The sequence below is a fragment of the Artemia franciscana genome, unplaced genomic scaffold (genome assembly GCF_032884065.1).
Source record: "Artemia franciscana unplaced genomic scaffold, ASM3288406v1 Scaffold_867, whole genome shotgun sequence".
Classification (NCBI taxonomy): Eukaryota; Metazoa; Arthropoda; class Branchiopoda; order Anostraca; family Artemiidae; genus Artemia; species Artemia franciscana.
The window spans coordinates 818,648-836,371 of NW_027068640.1; the positions used below are offsets into that span (position 1 = coordinate 818,648).

Consider the following 17,724-nt stretch of genomic DNA (forward strand, 5'->3'; position numbering starts at 1 on the left):
AAACTGAACAGAAATTATTACGAATATGAGGGGTTCATCTCTTCCTAATACCTCTCTCTTTACGCTAAAGTATTTTTAGTAACTTCAATTATTTATTCTACTGCCTTTGTGATTCAGGGGTCATTCTTAAGGAATTGGCATAAAATTTAAGCTTTAATGTAAAGAGCGAGATACTGACAAGAGGGTGAACACCCTCATATATGTAATAAAAACATGCGAATACAGAAGTTCGTTACGTAAGCCAATTTGTAAGTTACGTATATCTTTTACTAATAAAAATGTTCGTAAAAAAATAAAAGTTCTAGTTGCCTTTTTAAGTAACCAAAAAATTGGAGGGCAACTAGGCCTCCTCCCCCGCTCCTTTTTCTCAAAATCATTCGATCAAAACTATGAAAAAGCCATTTAGCCAATAAAATAAATATGCTAATTTCGTTTTAATTATTCATCTTCGGAGAGCCAAAATCAAACTATGCATTAATTCAAAAACATTCAGAAATTAAATATAAAAGAATACTTTTTTTAACTGAAAGTAATGAACGACATTAAAACTAAAAATGAACAGAAATTACTCCGTATATAAAGGGGTTGTTCCCTCCTCAAGACCCGCTCTTTACGTTAAAGTTTGACTCTTTCTCTCAACTCTACTTTTAAAACAGTAAAAAACTTTAGCGTAAAGAGCGGGTCTTGAGGAGGGATTAGCCCCTTTTATATACGGAGTAATTTCTGTTCGTTTTAAGTTTTGATGTTGCTCCTTACTTTCAGTTAAAAAAAATTGTTTTTTTTATTTATTTTCCTTCTAACGATGAATGGTCGCCCATAAAGAGTCTTGTCAATAGTAAGGGAAACCTGAGGAATGAAAGTTTGAAAATAGTCTCACGGACTTCACTTTACAGAATTCATGATAGTCTTACCGTGAAAGAAATTACAATTTCTGATTATTTCACGCTACGCCATTGAGCCGTGGTTGGCACCCTTAGCGATTTATTACTATTTCTAGTGGTTTTTTATATTGCCTAAGAAATCACTTAATCAGCACATAAATCACGAGCCTACTGAAGAAAACCAATAAATAAAAAAAAATCTAAAACCTAGTGGTTTTTCACCAGGTGACAACCCGGCATACAACCTTTCACAATAGCAATATTAAGCACTTAAGTTTGCGTTATGTCATCTTAAGGAGAGAATTTTGTCCATTAATTAAGCAGTCGTAAGTAAGCTCAGGATCTATGATGATGATTGTGCATGATGGTTGTAATAATTGGCGGCGATTATAATGGAAGTTATCTTTCATAGAGAATCCATGTGTAGTTTAAGCGTGGTGAAAATAGTTTAGGGAAGTCGAATTAAAAAAAATGTTCAAAAATATGGTATTTATGTGAGAATAGTACGGAATTATGAGGAAAATCATAATTTTTTCTTAGCAGAAACAAAAAGTCACGGATCCAAAGACATGGGTCTTTCCAATTTGTTTTATCCACAGACCAGACCACAGACCACAGACCAGACCACAGCAACAGACGTAATTCAAGCTGACATGCTAAATATTTATACAAACTAAATATCTGATTTATAAAAAGTATTTTGTAAGATTGTAGGATGAAATAATAAATTAACTGGTTCTGTATGATGAAATAACAAAACAAAACAATTCTTCCTTTTAACATACGCACAGACCAGCGAAAGCAATGAAAAAGTACCACCTATTTAAGGTCGAATTGCGCTTGTTCAACCCTGTCGCCAATGCTATTTCTCCGCTCATTAAAAATCCCAACCAATTTCAGATCTTCTCTTTACATGAAATATTTAATTAGGAACAAGAAAATCAGGGATACATTCCAGTCAGTCATATTATCTATATTCTGTCCCTTTGGGTTTACAGTAATGGGAAAATACTACTGCTACCACTACTACTAGCAACCCCAAGGTCGTATCTGATGGAGCTGGGGTAGGTATTTTGGCCGTTTTCACCAACATAATTGTCAGACTCATAAAAACAAAACAAAAACTAATATAAACAAATTGTAGGTGTTTTTTTTAAACTTTATTTGTAATCCCCGCCATCGAAAAAAATAAATTTGCAAGCCTCCATCCCCCCCAAATAAAAATTATAGATACAACCCTGAACAAATAACTGCGACACCAAGCTGCCTGAGGAAGTGCAGCTGTGCACGCTCCCGCTCCATTTTAATCTGTTCATAGCTTTTTTTCTTCGCACCTTTCCAAGAGGTTCCAATTGTTTTAAAATTTTTCCTTACGTACTACCATCTCTTTTGGGATTGATACGTTTTTCTTTTGGTCCCAGTTGGTTGGCCGAAAAGGACAGTCTGTGGCAACCTGTTATCCTTGATCCACAAAACATATGCTAGCTGTCTCAATCTTTCTCTCAATATAGTCCGAGAAAGCAGAGCTATATTTTTGTATATTTATGGCACTTGGTATTTACCAATTGACATATAGCAATCGCAATTGCTGTTGGTGTGTCGGTCTGTCTGTCCCGGTTTCGACCATCTGGGGTGAGTGAGGGGACGGTTAATTTGGAAAATTAGAAAAAATGAGGTATTTTAAACTTGCGAACGGGTAATCGAATTTTAGTGAAGATTGATATTTAGAAAGATATCGTTCATCAAAGCTCTAATTTTAAATTTCGACCAGTTCCGGTGACATTGGGGGGAGTTGGAGGGGAAACCTGAAATCTTGGAAAACGCTTAGAATGGAGAGATTGGGATGAAACTTGGTGTGGAAAAAAACACAAGTCCTAGATACATGATTAGTATAGCCCGAATGGATTCGCTCTCTTTAGGGGAGTTGGGTGGGGGGTTAATTCGGTTAATTCAGATAAATGAGAAAAAATGAGGTATTTTTAACTTACAAACGAATGATCGGATCTTAATAAACTTTGATATTTATAAGGAAATCGTAACCCAGACCCTTTATTTTAAATCCCGACTGGATCTGGTAACATTGGGGGGAGGGGGACGGGGGGGCGGAAATCATGGAAAACGCCCAAAGTAGAGAGATCATGATGAAACTTGGTGGGAAGAATAAGCACAAGTCCTACATACGTGATTGACATAACTGGATCGCATCCGCTGCCTTTGGGGGAGGTGGGGGACGTAATTTGGTAATAAGGAAAAATTAGGAAAAATTTGATATTTTGAACTTACGAACGGGTGACTGGATCTTAATGAAATTTGATATTTAGAAGGATCTCGTGTACCAGGGCTCTAATGTCAAATTCTGACCGGATCTGGAGACATTGACGGGAGTTGGAGGAGGAAACCATATATCTTGGAAAACGCTTAGAGTGGAGAGATCTTGATGATACTTGGTAGGAAGAATAGGCACAAGTCCTAAATACGTGATTGACATGACCAGACCGTATTTATAGTCTTTGGGGGAGTCTGGGGGGGGGGCGTAATTCGGAAAATTAGAAAAAAGGAGGTACTTTTAACTTACGAACGGCCGATCAGATCTTAATCAGGACCTCGTGTCTTAGAGCTCTTATGTAAATCCCGACTGGATCTGGTGACATCGGAGAGAGTTGGAGGAAAAACCGGAAATCCTGGAAAACACTTAGAGTGTAGAGATCGGGATGAAACTTGGTGGGAAAAATAAACACGTGTCCTAGATATCTTATTGACATAACTGGACCGAATCCATTCTATTAGGGTAGGTTGGGAGGGGGTTAATAAGAAAAATGAGGTATTTTGAACTAACGGACGGGTGATCAGATCTTAATGAAATTTGTTATTTAGAATGACCTCGTTCCTCAGAGCTTTTATTTTATATCCCAACCGGATCCGATGAGATTAGGGGATGGGTCGGAGGGGGGGGGGGTACTGGGATTCTTGGACAACACTTGGAGTGGAGGATTCAGGCTGAAACTTGGTAGGAAAAATAAGCACAAGTCCTAGTGTCCTATATCGCAATTTAAATTTCTGTCGTTCTGTCTGTCTATCTGTTGGTCCCGATTTGCTAGTTCGGGCACTTCCAGTTAAGCTAGGACGATGAAAGTTGGCAGGCATATCAGGGACCTAACCAAATTAAATTAGAAATAGTAACTTTCCTGATTCGACCATTTGGGGGGGGGGATTGAAGGACCGTTATTTCGGAAAAATTAGAAAAAATGAGAATATTTTTAGCTTACGAACGGGTTATCGGATCTTAATGAAATTTGATATTTAAAGGATATGGTGTCTCAGAACTTTTATATTTAATCCGACCGGATGCGGTTTTTTCATTGGAGGGAGAGGTGGAGGGGGAAACCGGAAATCTTGGAAAACGCTTAGAATGGAGAAATCCTAATGAAATTTGGTGGGAAGAAGCTCTTGGCTCATCCAAGCGCGTCACAAGTGCCATATGAGCTCTTGGCTCTTGTTAATGTTTAAATATCAAATCCTCCTCTGTCTTCTAAAGCACCCATACTTCAAAATCATACTTGACCACTTTCATCGCTGTAGCTTCTAATATTCTAAGCTGATTCTGGACAAATCATATTCTAGTGCGCTTGATGGTAGGGATAGAGGACATAGTAAGTCTCCTATGATGTTTGGAAGCTTTCCCTTCTATAAATGTTTTACTCGACCTATACTTTACACGAAAATCTTTATTTTTAGTTAATAATATTGAGGGACCTATTTCCTCTGTAACTGTGACCTATTTCCCCAAATAAGTACGGTAATTTACGGCCGAAACGATAGCAATAAAGATGTAACAGACCAATTAAATTTGGCTCATAGTGTTCATGAAGTCAGACCAGCTATTTTTTTAGCCATTTATCTCCTTTATATTACTGAAAAAATATTAGAAAACTGGGACAAATCATTAATTTACTATATATTCTTTTGTAACTACAAAGCTGTGGTACTCAAACTACTCTCATTTTAACATCTAAGCATTAAAAGTGAACTTTAAAAAATTGCCAATATTGTCCTCATTTTGATCATGTTGTTCATCTTCTCTTGAATTTTTCTTCTCATACTTCTTATGAAAAGTACTGTCAATAATATCTTCAAATGTTTCCTTTGTTTTCGTTGTAAATGGTTTCTTTAAAACATACTCTTTTGTCGATTTTAACTCAGAGAAAAAATTACGGCTCAATTCCTAAGGCAACTTTCTCTTTTTTGATCGGAGGACCAGTGCTCATTTATCTGTGTGATCAATGCTCGAGATTGATTCACAATGTCAATTTTTTTAAAATATATCCTTGATGTTGCTCTTTTTGCACTAAATATGAGCAGCATGGCCAATTTTCCTTTTATTGTCGTGTCAATATGAATCAAAACAATGTTAAAGATGATACATTTCTAGCGTGCTCAAACCTTTCAGAGCTATTCATAATAGTTTTTATCCAATATTAGTCGTAATGACATTTTCCTAGACAGAGCAAAATCTGTCAATGGCTACAATCTGTCAGGTGGGTCGAGATTCCATTTGAAATCTGCTTTGTGCGATATGTATCAAACATTTTTTTTTTACTATAGTTCATAACCAGATTAATTTTTATGGGATTACAGGACTGTGCATAGGACTAGGCATAATAGAACTGTGCAAATGTGCATAACATATGACTAATAGGCATGAATAAAAACGCCTAAAAGAGCGCATTTCAGCGCCACAATTGTCTAATTCTCCATGACCCTTTAGGTAAATATAAAAGAGGAATTAGCTAGTAGTTAATCTGTCTCTTCCCATAATTTAGACTAAGCCTAAATATGGGTGCGGGGGATGACACGCCCTTTCTTATTGCAGATAAACATTTCTTATATTTATTTTAAAGCTTCCTTCAACTAAACTGATTTGCTTCATATAACGAATAGAACGTATACATACTTTAGGACTGGACATAGGTAGGGAACGTATAGGACTGTACATAAAGTAAAAAGCTTTAAAAAGGAGGGCGGTACCTTCTTTCCGTCGTAAATAAAGTCTATATTACCTACTTACATATTTTCTACCTCCGGAATATGAACTGTTTAAACTCTTAACAATTCCAGTTCAAAACATCTGAATTCGTCATTCAAAATTTCAAAACGATAGTTATTTGTTAATGTTGTAAAATTCTGAGATCAAACTATAACCTTGTTTTAATCATTGAACTCATTTTTTTTGCCTCATGAAAAACAGTGTGTACCAGTGGTGCAGATATATCTTTTCTAGTCTGCACAAAGCACATAAGCCGGCATAGAGCCTGACAGCAAGAATAACTTGTGACCTCCGTTCATGCAATCCTGAGTTTATCTTGGTCCCTGCGTGGTTTTCCATAATTGATGATTCACTTCTATCGACATTTCTGTTACATTCTCATCCCAGCGTCTAAGAAGTCATTACTTTTGGGAGGGCAGTTACTCTTCATAAATTTATGATTTAGAATAAACCTAGACACTATTACACGGGGATCTTTCCTTTTAACACCAATAACACGACTCTTTCATGCTCTGGTATCTTGTATAGATCCTGCAAGTCTTCTGTTTACAATAACTTAATAAGATTGACTGTCTTACCTTAATGTGACTATCATGTTCACTTATGAGCAATTTTATTACCAAATACTGTATTGGTTACAACTTGATTGTTGTACCTACAAAATTAAAGCAGTCAATAAATGTTACTATTTTCTTTTTCTAGACCAAATTTACATGGGCTAGGGTACCATCTGTCCCTGTTTTTGCAAACCTGGGCAATAAATCCCCTAATAAAAGCACAACATTTCTACCCAGGATCCAGTTTATTTATTATTATTAGTAAAATTTATATGAGGCACTACTATCTCCAACCTTTAGTCATACATGATCATATAACGAACTATGTTTTCATCACTGCTACTAAAGACAAACCATCCTGGCTTATCTTAGTCCGTCTAGGACTTAGCCATCCTGGCTAAGTGGTTGGTGCATTGGGTTGGAAATCCTTTGTCCGATGGGTTTGGGTTCGGTTCCTAGCGTAGCCGGTTGTAATAAAACCATTTGTTTTGGGACGGGGTCAGTGGCTTGACTCCGTAAGCTCGGCCAGAGTCAAGCCAGCTATAAATAGGTACCTGAAGAAATCAGAGGAAGGTAAACAGGAAGGGTAGCAAAAGTACAGGATGGATGACATCTAACTCTGCATTGCACTTCCAGGTTGAAGGGCCACGAAACGGATATTGACGCCGGTTTGGACAAGGATGGTCTGGTGTTGTTATACTTACTTACTTACTAAAGATAACTTTAAAATATGTTTGATACAGATACAGTATGTTAGCTTTTATGTTAATCATCATCTTGTATACGAAGATGCAGTGTCTTGGCAAAAACTGATTTTATTTTGTATATTGTGTTTTGTTAACTACAAAAGTGAATACATTTAGCACTTTTCCTTAAAAGCCCTCTTAAATTGAGCCTTTAAAGACCTCTCTATATTGTTCTAGTGCCCTGCTGGATGCGGAGAACGAAAAAATGAAAAATAAGAGGACACATCAATGGTACCCATGCAAAAAAGTGATTTCACTTGTTGTTAAGAATTTTGATTAATAAATTTTTCAATAATCGGATATAATACTTATAAATACTCAAAAAGCCTATCAGACTATAGCCTACGTTAGTAATTAGCTTGTGTGACTTTATTGATTCAGAATTTTTCCTTTCTTTAACGTAAAACTAACACTTTCACATAAAAACCGATCAGAGACGATATACCTATAATAATGCATCTGAAATCATAAATAAATCTGCCATAATAAAGTTCAGCTGAGTTTGAAATAAGTTGTGTCACAATAATACCGTCAAGATAACAAACCTTTAATTATAAATTTTGAAAAAAACATCACAACATTAAATTTTTCAACAAGAATAACATATGTATGGCTTAGATTATTAGGAATTACTTGTCAAATAAAATAGGGAAACGACTATGCATAATCTAATTCAGCCTGTATAGAATACAAGTATTATGAGGATTCCACAAAAATCATGGGATAATATCATTTGAAAAATAATCTTTGACTTTGGACGCCACAAGAATTATTTTCCATTGCATATGTCAAACAACTAAACGACCGTTCTTGTCTGTTAAAGCCACAATCCTCAATAAGTGAAGTTAGGTTAATCCTAATTGAATATACTTAAGTATGATGAAAATGAAATAATTTAGTGAAAAAATTATGGAAACTAAAACAGAAAATTATGGAAATCAGGCCCCTCAGAATACATTATATTACATGGTCTCTAACCTAACATAAATACCAACTAAAATGTTTAATTAAAATGTACCTACATTGTAGTGTATATACACTCTCTCACGCTAAGCTGAAAGAAACCAGTTCTGTCAGATCTAGCACTTGAGTGCGATGGCTATAACAGGTAAGTACCCAAATCTATTATCCATCTTTGACTTCTTAGGTATACCTGAGCAAAGAAAAAATAGTTACGATATTTATTTTGCTTTATTGAACGGTTATCAGTGATCATTTATTTTGCAGGAGAATCCAGAGATTTCATCCACTGAAGAGGATGCTAAGAAGAAAATTTATGGAACTTTATATAGACTTTCAAACCAGAGTCCTATTGTACAGCGTGTACCCTCTCCAACGTATCAGCCAAATCTCATAAACCTACCTTATAATCCACCCAAGACTTGGATAAGTATCTCAGACCCTGATCAATCACAATGTTTTAACACAAATGATCATGAAGTTGCAGGAAAACATATAAATGAAAATTCTTATGGACAAAAATTTCAGAATTTAGTAAATGATGAATGGACTGGGTTTGGAAACTTTCATTGGAATAATCAAACTATGAACTACACTTACTATTAATTGTGCCGTATTTTATTTGATCATTTTATGGTTGTGCAGAGTACTGTTAAAGTGAATAAATCAACGAGTGAATAGTGAATGAATGAATAAGTGAATAAACATACTGAAAAAATTTGATTCTTCAATTGAAATAGGGCTGTTTCCTTTTATTTCAAACCTGTCATAGTTTAAGCTTTCATTTGCATCTATTAGTGAAAAATCTCGTAAGCATTGAATGCTCGTCCTTTGATAATTTAAGGGACAATTATTTGATGCCTGTCACAATGTTAAGAGGAAAATTATGCCCGATATGGGTAATAAGACGAAGAAGAACTAGAATTGGTAATTCCAACGAGAGTGATAAGACTTGTAAAAAGATTCATTAAAGCTGTAATTTTAGTGAAACCTTATAATCTGTAAACAAATTTGTTTCCTTAGGCCTAAGCACATGCTTTTCTAAATTTTTGGTGCATTAATTTTCAATTTTTCGTCGTATGTTTTAATTCTTTAAGACATTGGTTCCAAGGGTTTTTTCAAACCCCTTGAAAAAGATTTCTATTGTGGAGTACTCCGTACAAAAATTTAAAGAAAAAAGACAATGAAAACAGCACTCTAACTTGGGTACATTTTCAAACGTTATTTCAAATTAAGACCATTTTGAATTTTAATTTTTTTTATTCTTATGATCATTTATGAAGAGAAAACTTACTAGGTACATTTATTAACAGCAAAATGATTACTTCTCAGTGAGATCTGAGCTTGGATCTTCTAGCTGAGCTTTTTAAAATCCAGAGTAAATGTTGAAAAGTAGAGCCTTGGATCTGGACCTACATCAAGTTCATTTTTATGTTCGTATTTCGTCAATGCATAAGATGAAAACGTCCTCTCAACTAGTACTGAGCTATAGAAAGATAATAGACACTTCAGGGCTTTACCACCGATACTTGTATGTTCTTTCTTTGTTTGTGCCCAGAGTTCATTTAGATTTGTATGTTCTATGCTTACAACTTTAACAGGACTTCAAGACTGCTAATAATTCTTAACAAAACTTTTGAACAAATTGGAGACAATATTTACCAAACAAATTGGAGAAAAAAAAAGTTTCGATTATTCGTCGAAAACTTAAGTATTCACAATTTTGTGTCGCTGCCTTAAGGACCACTTTAACCTGTAATTAGAGACAAAAAATTGTCGTTTATTCTACAAAAACCACTATTTAGATACTTACTTAGACTTAGGTCTTCCCACGCCTGAGGGCGCGTAAGGCAGCAACAGTGGTTTGCCATGACGACCTGTTCTCAGCCCTCAACCAGAGCTCCTCCATCGAAGACCTCTCCTGCTTCGCCTCCTTCTCCAACATTCTGCCAATGATCATTTTGGGTCTCCCTGACTTGCGGAGGCCAGGGGGTATCCGACACCATATGTCATGAGGTAGCCTTCCACCACCCATTCACACCATGTGCCCCCAATACATCCATCGTCGCTTTCTAATGGCATCAAGGATGGGGTATGAATTGTCATGGTATAAATCTCATCATTTCTTATTCTTTCCACCCAATGTATATTCAAAATAGATCTTAGGCAGTTATTATCGAACGCCTGTAGTCGTTTTCCTAGTTGCGCAGTTATGCTCCAAGTTTCACAGCCATGTGTAAGGACGGAGAGGACATTGCTATTATAAATTCTGAGTTTTAGCTTCTGGAAATATTTATTATTTCTCCAAAAATTTCTAAGACAATTGAAGGCCGAGCCAGCCAATACTATTCGGCACAAAATTTCTCTTTCAGGATTGGCATCTTGCGTAAGAATGCTGCCGATATATTTCAACTCTCTCACTACTTCAGTTTCCTCATTCTTGAACAAAAGTCCCTCAGCTAAGTCAGAAATGACCGCATTTGACATTGATTTAGTCTTCTAGCGTTTACGGAGAGTCCAACAACATTTGCCACACGCCCAAGTTCATTTATATTGTGTTGCATAGCTTCTGATTCGTGAGCGAAGAGTGCAATATCGTCCGAAAAAACACCATCATGAAGGGCTCTTAGTGGGTTTAATTGTAGACCCCCACTGAAGCTACATCAACAAAGAACAAAATCTATGACTATGGCAAATAACAGTGGCGGTAGAATGCTGCCCTGACTTACACCCGACTGAACGGTCAACCAGTCCAAAAGGCCACCCTCGGTTTGTACTGCGCACATAATATCGACGTATAGCGCTTTAATTATATTCACAATTTTAATTGGGATCCCGTAATGCATTAAAATTTTCCACATGGTCTCGCGGTGTATCGAGTCGAAGGCCGTGAGAAAGTCTATAAATACTTTGAGTAGTTGAACCTGCCATTCATTAGATTCTTCGAGCAGGACTCTCAGGCAAAATATTAGGTCACAACACGATCTGTTTTGGCGGAATCCATATTGTTCATCTCTTAGACTTTCTACACTTTACTTTGAATTCTATTGAGAATAATTTGGCACCAAACCTTGCTGCCAACTGATAAACTGTAAAGCGATGCCTCTCCAATTATCACATTTAGTCTTTTGTCCTTTTTTGAAGAGTTTGACAATTACTGCCTTTGACCATTCACTCGGGATTTTTTTCATCATCCCAAACACGTGACAAAAGTTCAAATATAGGCATTGCTAGGGCACTTCTACCATATTTCAACAGTTCTGGGGGTACGCCATCGTTACCGGCTGCCTTTTTGTTTTTCAAAGTCATTAGAGCCTCTTTTACTTCACTCAGCAAGAGAGGTCCGGAATATATTCGAAGATCGAACAGTGTTTCTTCAGGGATATTTAAAGAAGTTGTGGGAGGCACCTGATTTAATACCTCGATGAAATGTTCCATCAAGCGTCGGTTTATGTCATCCGTCTGCGTTAATAAGATGCCTTCTTTGTCTTCAACTTGGGTTGAAGAAGCCTTCGAAATACCCGCAAGCTCCTTCGTTATAGAGTACACAGTGCGACTATCTCCTCGCCTGGCGGTTACTTCAGCCTGATCATCCATAGTTTCGAAAAACACCCTCTTATCATTCCTAGTCCATGTTTTGACTTGTCTATTGAGACGATTATGCTACGAGAATTTTGACTTCTGCCCTTTGATCAATGATATCCCAGGTACTTTCATATATACACTGCTCTTTCTTCTTCCTGTTATATCCCACATTTTCTTGTGCCGCTTTTTTCAGGGACTCGACGATCTTTTCCCATTGGTTATCAATTGACAACTCGTCTCTTAGCATGGAAAATTTATTTGACAAAGTAGATGTATACTTTTGTAATACATACGGGTCCTGCAGTTTTCTCACATTAAATGTTTTGACTGACCGCTGAGGCTTTATGACAGTTTTTAGTTTCAGCTTAAACTTAGCAACAACAAGTTGATGGTCGGAATAGCAGTCGGCACCTCGAAAGGTCCTAACATCCTCTAAACAACGTCGCCTGTGCTTGGCAATTAAAATATGGTCTAATTCATTTCTTGTTACACCATCAGGCGAGTTCTAAGTATATTTGTGTATTTGTTTATGAGGGAACCATGATGTGACGACGATACGTTCATGAGTCGCACAGAAGTCAATTAAACGTACTTCATTATCAATGATTTCCCCCAGTCCATGCTTACCAAGGATAGCTGGGGCATAAGAGGCATCACTTCCAACTTTAGCGTTAAAGTCCCCACACAAAGTCACAATATCTTGCCGATGCGCTTTAGCAACAACATTTGACAAAACACAATAAAAATCATCTTTGGTCTGATCAACGGTATCATTGGTTGGGGCATACACAACAATAACTGTCAATTTTGCCTGAAAAGTGGCAAAGCGAGCACGAATGATCTACTCATTAAAAGGTTCCCAGTCCATAAAGCATTTTTTGGCCCGACTACTTAATGCCATTCCAACGCCTGCCTCTTTTCTAGTTTCAAGTCCAGAATACAAAATATGGTATGTTTCACTATTCAAAGTACCAAAACCGGTAAGTCTGGTCTCAGAAAGTCCAGCAATGTCAATACGGAATTTATCAAGGGTCTTCATAACACTGTTGAGTTTTCCTGGCTGTGTTTCTTGATTAACTGTTCTAACATTCCAGTATCCAATACGAAATTACTCGGTCGTTTTCAAAAATCCTGTCCAGGGGCGTGCGTTAGTCGTCATCAAAGAAGAAGTCAATCCGAGGCTATCTTGTGTTGCCTCATTGAAAAGAGGAAGTAAATAAGAAAAACTCATAAATTAAATTTGACTACCCTTCCCGTCTGTAAAGATCAAACAATCAGAGTCTCTTGATTCCCTAAGAAACTACAGCTTAAAACGAAACCTACCTCTTCTTAATCTGTATGGGGTCATGAGTTAATTTTTACCTGGTTTCTATTTTTTAACCTGGTCTCCATTTTGTTTGATGCCCTAAGGATTTCTTTCGCCCACTATTAATCTCTAAATGTCGTGTGTCCAAGCCTGTGTTTTGAAATTTCCGGCCGAACTATTAAATTTCTTATAAACTGTCAACTAACATTGTTAGCTAACAGTTGGAAGGCTGAAAATTAGAAGGCCTTACGTGTCCAGAACTTAATTATGATTTTTTTTCTAACAAGAGGGAAACCGTCATATCCAAGATTTCAGATAAAATAGAAAGTTTAGGACTTTTTCTTTCTGCGTTTTCTACACATCAACTGAGGAAAACTATGAAACCTTCAATTGCTACATTATTTTACTATAGTCCAGAAATTATCGTCAGCTACTATGCTTGGCTATTGCTATTTTTAAAGATAATACTTCAAAAGGCTTAATCTTACCCCACTATGACTAGAAGTTGCTTGGAAAAAGTGTCTGTTTCAAGGTACATCGGGCTTGAAATATATGCAAAAGTATGGTCATTTTCAGGAAGATCCTTTTAAGGGGATTTGGTGCCTTAGAGAATCATCTTATTTTCTTCATTATACAAATTTTAGTTTGTGTGGCTAAACTATCTGGAATTAACTGACGGGTCTTGCCATAGCTTTTAGAGCTTAGGTAAGAGATCTGAACAAACGACAGAGAACTTATAGCACATACTTTCCCATTAATCTTAGAAATACCTTTAGCTTCTCTCGTATTATGTCTTAGCGTGAATTTTGTTTTCGATTCAAAGGAATAGACTTATTTTTTTAAAGTTAACGAAAGAGCAGCTCATGAAAATGTTATAGCAAACCTGCTAAGAAAATACGAAAAATCAGCAAAAAAATGCCATTTGATCAATTTCGTAGCTTTGAGAGTTCCTCGTGTTGCCACTCCCTTTGATTGAAAACCTTGCAGAGAAAATTATCTTCTTTTATCAATCAAATTTCATAGTCATACAACTAATTCTCATTAGTTTTCAATAATAAATAGGCCCCATGGAGAATTTGCTAATGGGCCCTTTGTCTTTCACACTTTGCTTTTCTCTGTGGGGGATTTTTCCACGAAATAAATTCTCCAGAGGGAATTTTCTGTGGGAGAAACTTTCTACTTGGGGCCGGGGTATTTGCAGGAAAGCCTTTCCACCGAGGAGGATATTTCGGGAACAGTTTGACTTTTTGTCCCAACCCTTTAATAGCGAATCTTAAAACATAAGGGCAGTTTGATTAGATTGCTAAGCTTTTAAATGTTCTAAAAAAAAACTCTAGCATAAAGAGTAAGTTATTGAGGAGGGGCAGCCCTTTCATAAGCGTAACCATTTCGTTCGTTTTAAGTTTTGATGTTGCTCTTTAATTTCAATTTAAAAAAACTGTTTTTTTTTGTTTAATAACACTATAAAACAGGATTGCAACCTTGGTTACTAGAAGAACCATGAAGCATTCTTTTCTTTGAGATAGTGCTGTAGCTTCTTGTATTGATCTTAATCTAATTTCATTATTCTAGATTAAATATTGATAAAGCTTTTGAAAGGATTTCAATATTTACTTAAAGGAGTGTGGCAGAGGCGCCATTTGGGTCAAATCTTGGGGTGGGCATGATCTCCATCTGCCCCCCCCCCTCCGATTCAATTCGTGTCGCGTAAGAAAACATGCGGGTCCAGCACCCGTGTGTTGCTTGGAAATGTACTGTAAACGAATATGGAACTCAGCCACACTGACCTCTAAGATTAATCATAACAACGAAGATTACAATCAACGAGGTTAATTGATTAAACTTAAAGTGGAAAATTCAACCAGAATACAGGCTGGCCTTCCTCAGCCAGAAACTTTCTGATTTAAGTAAACAACACGTTGGTGAAAGTAATCCCCATTGTTATACTAAGAGTTGTAACCTAAATCTCGGTTTTCCTTCAGCAGAAATCTTTCAGATCAAATATATCTACAAAAAGGAAAAACATAACAAGAGAAAAAAAATACTACAACACTCAAGGTAACAAGGGGAACCGTTGAGGTTTCATCTTTGCAAAATCGTCAACAACCTGGTCATAGTCCAAATTTTTTACTAAATCCTTCTCTGTAAATATCAAAAGGAGGTGACTGAGACAATCATCTCCTGTTGTAGACTGCAGGCAGTTTTTCACTATTTTTAGGCTAGAAAACAAACGCTCATTGCTCGCTTTTGCCACAGGAAGTGTGGCAGCAATACGAAGTACTTCTGAGTAAGCCACTGGTAATGAAGATGGTCGACAATGTCTAGGAAGTTTTCCAGCTTTTTTTTCTCCTTATCGAGCAAGAAACGCTTGGCAATATTAGCTTGAGATTCGAGAAGAATGTCGTCGATATCCAGTTCGCCGTAAAGAGCAGAGAAACTCTTGAGCAACTCTGTGTCCATAAACTTGATCGAGCTTGGATCCAAGGCTTCAAGTGTGCTCAGCCCTGGCAAGTTATCTGTGAACCTTCTGTCAAATTCGGCTTACTGGATTGTTTCAGATGCTTGGTGATCTTTTGAGTTCTTCGAGGTGGTCCTTTCTGACCAACAGAGGAGGGTCTAGTCACGGGTTCATTCACAGCAGGTACTTCGATTTCGAGTTCTGTCGCAAACTCTTTAGCCTTCTCGAAAAGCGATACGAATGAAGCGTCTGAACGCAGGTCGGTGAATTCGCTTCTTAGCACTTCTTTCCAGCTCCTGAACTGGCAGTTCGGCAGCTTTCTAGGCCTCAAAAAACAACTGATGCCGAGTGTTGTTGTTGGAAATGAATATGTATAGAGTCTGGACCAGTGAGAAAAAAGAACCAACAGTGCCGACAGATTCAACGCAGCTCGCAATGACCAAATTTAGCTTATGTGTATGGCAATGAGTGTAGATTGCCTGTGGCGATTTTACTCTCAAACAAGCTTGAACACCGAAGAATGGTCCACTCGTTACGCTTGCTCTGTCGTAGCACTGTGCGACACAGTAGTTCCACTCGAGTCCAATTCTTGTCACTGTGTCATAAATGAAATTTGCTAGACTTTCAGCATCCAGGCTCTTCATGTGATAGCATCCGATCGGTCTTTCTTTTACTTTTCCTTCGTTGAAGTACCTAAGTAGAATGGCGAGCTGCTCTTTCTTCAAGTTGTCTTTCGCTTCGTCGACCAGAACGGCAAAGTGTTTGGCACTTTTTAATTCTTGCACTATCGTGCGCTGAAGCCTGGAACCAATCACCAAAATAAGATCGTTCTGGTATTCATGGGATGTGTAGCGACCGTACCGTCTCTGTAGCTTGTTGAAGAGCGTAGGAGAGTACTCTGCGACAAGATTGCACGTCTCGACGAAATTTCCCTTGTTTGTCAAGGATTATTTTTCGACCCCAAGGGTCGTCAGGTAATTACGCTCTTTGGCTAATAGGTTAATGGTTAATAGGCGTGCAGTAATTTCAAATCAATTGGACAGAATGGATTATGTTGGACATAATGGATTAGTAGGGCAGGCAAAGGGCCCTTTTTGGTGGAGGCTTGGGCCCCCTGAAAAATCTGGGGTGGGCATTTGCCCACCCCTGCCCCCCCAAATGGCGCCTCTGGAGTGTGGCCTATATATTGCTGATGGCTTTTTAAAATGTGCGATGTATAAGAAATATGCATTGCAGTTGAAAAGTCTCGTGTTTTATGCTTTCTAAGTACTTGCTGTGATTACCGAAATATTTAAGTTTATAATTTTCCTTGTAAGTTCTCGAGTACTTCGATTGTAATTTGTGCTTTCACTAAGATTGACTAGTGAAGGAAAGATGCTACTTTACGAAATTAATGATCAAATTATGATTTTTTTCGTGAGGTAAAGTTTAACATCTAAAAAAGAAATCATCTTAAGGGAGGTTGTCATGTAGTTTCAAAGCTTTTTGGAAAAATATTCTTTAGGAACATTTGGACTAAACGATTAAACAGAATGATCTGAGTTTTTGCTCACATACAACACAGTTTTTTGAATACTTTATAGTGCCGTGTAAGATTTTACAAGTTTTTACCTCCCTTTTTAATGTTTTGTATTTTGGTGTTTATGTTAAAAAGCTTGTGCTTGCTAGTGATTTATATTCCACTAAATCAAAATTTAGTGCTAAATATCAGCTAGTGCTATGATCTTGCGAAAATGCTCATTTCAAAGAAGTTCAAGTCAAGTGCAAATATTTTATTATGCTGTTTATTAAGCATTGTTATTAAATAAAAGTCATTTTTTCTTAAATGAGTTTGGTTATTTTCATATCTTAAGTCGTACATTACCTCTGATGAGAAAATGTGCATATATGACGCTGTAATAAGGCAAAGACAACATTTTTTCAAAAAATTTGTTTGTGTTTTTTTTTTTTTTTTTTTTTTTTTTTTTTTTTTTTTTTTTTTTTTTTTTTTTACAGGGGCAATCAAGCAATCAAGCGCCAAGACTTATTGAAGGGGAAAGGAACAATTAAGATAAGACAAAAAATTTAATTTACCCTATTTTCCATAGAAATATATACTCTCAAATCTGGCAATGCTTAATGCAGAAACAAAATGAAATACTGAGTCAAGTGAATATGTCTAAAAAACGCTATACGTTAGTATACTTT

The 17,724-nt window shown here is 36.8% G+C and overlaps 1 protein-coding gene across 7 annotated transcripts in view; it reads left to right on the top strand.

The window, feature by feature from the left end:
* LOC136043712 (circadian locomoter output cycles protein kaput-like) overlaps positions 1-17,363 on the top strand; it is a 311,923-nt gene extending 294,560 nt beyond the window's left edge. For 6 of the 7 annotated variants that reach the window (XM_065728606.1, XM_065728604.1, XM_065728609.1 and 3 more), the window contains one exon: positions 8,456-17,363. In XM_065728606.1, coding sequence (XP_065584678.1) covers positions 8,456-8,794 — 339 coding nt within the window. In that variant the 3' untranslated portion in view covers positions 8,795-17,363. Of the gene's footprint in view, positions 1-7,405; positions 7,539-8,455 lie in introns of those variants that run through there. The other variant, XM_065728611.1, reaches the window with a different exon arrangement.
* The last annotated feature ends 361 nt before the right edge of the window (positions 17,364-17,724 follow it).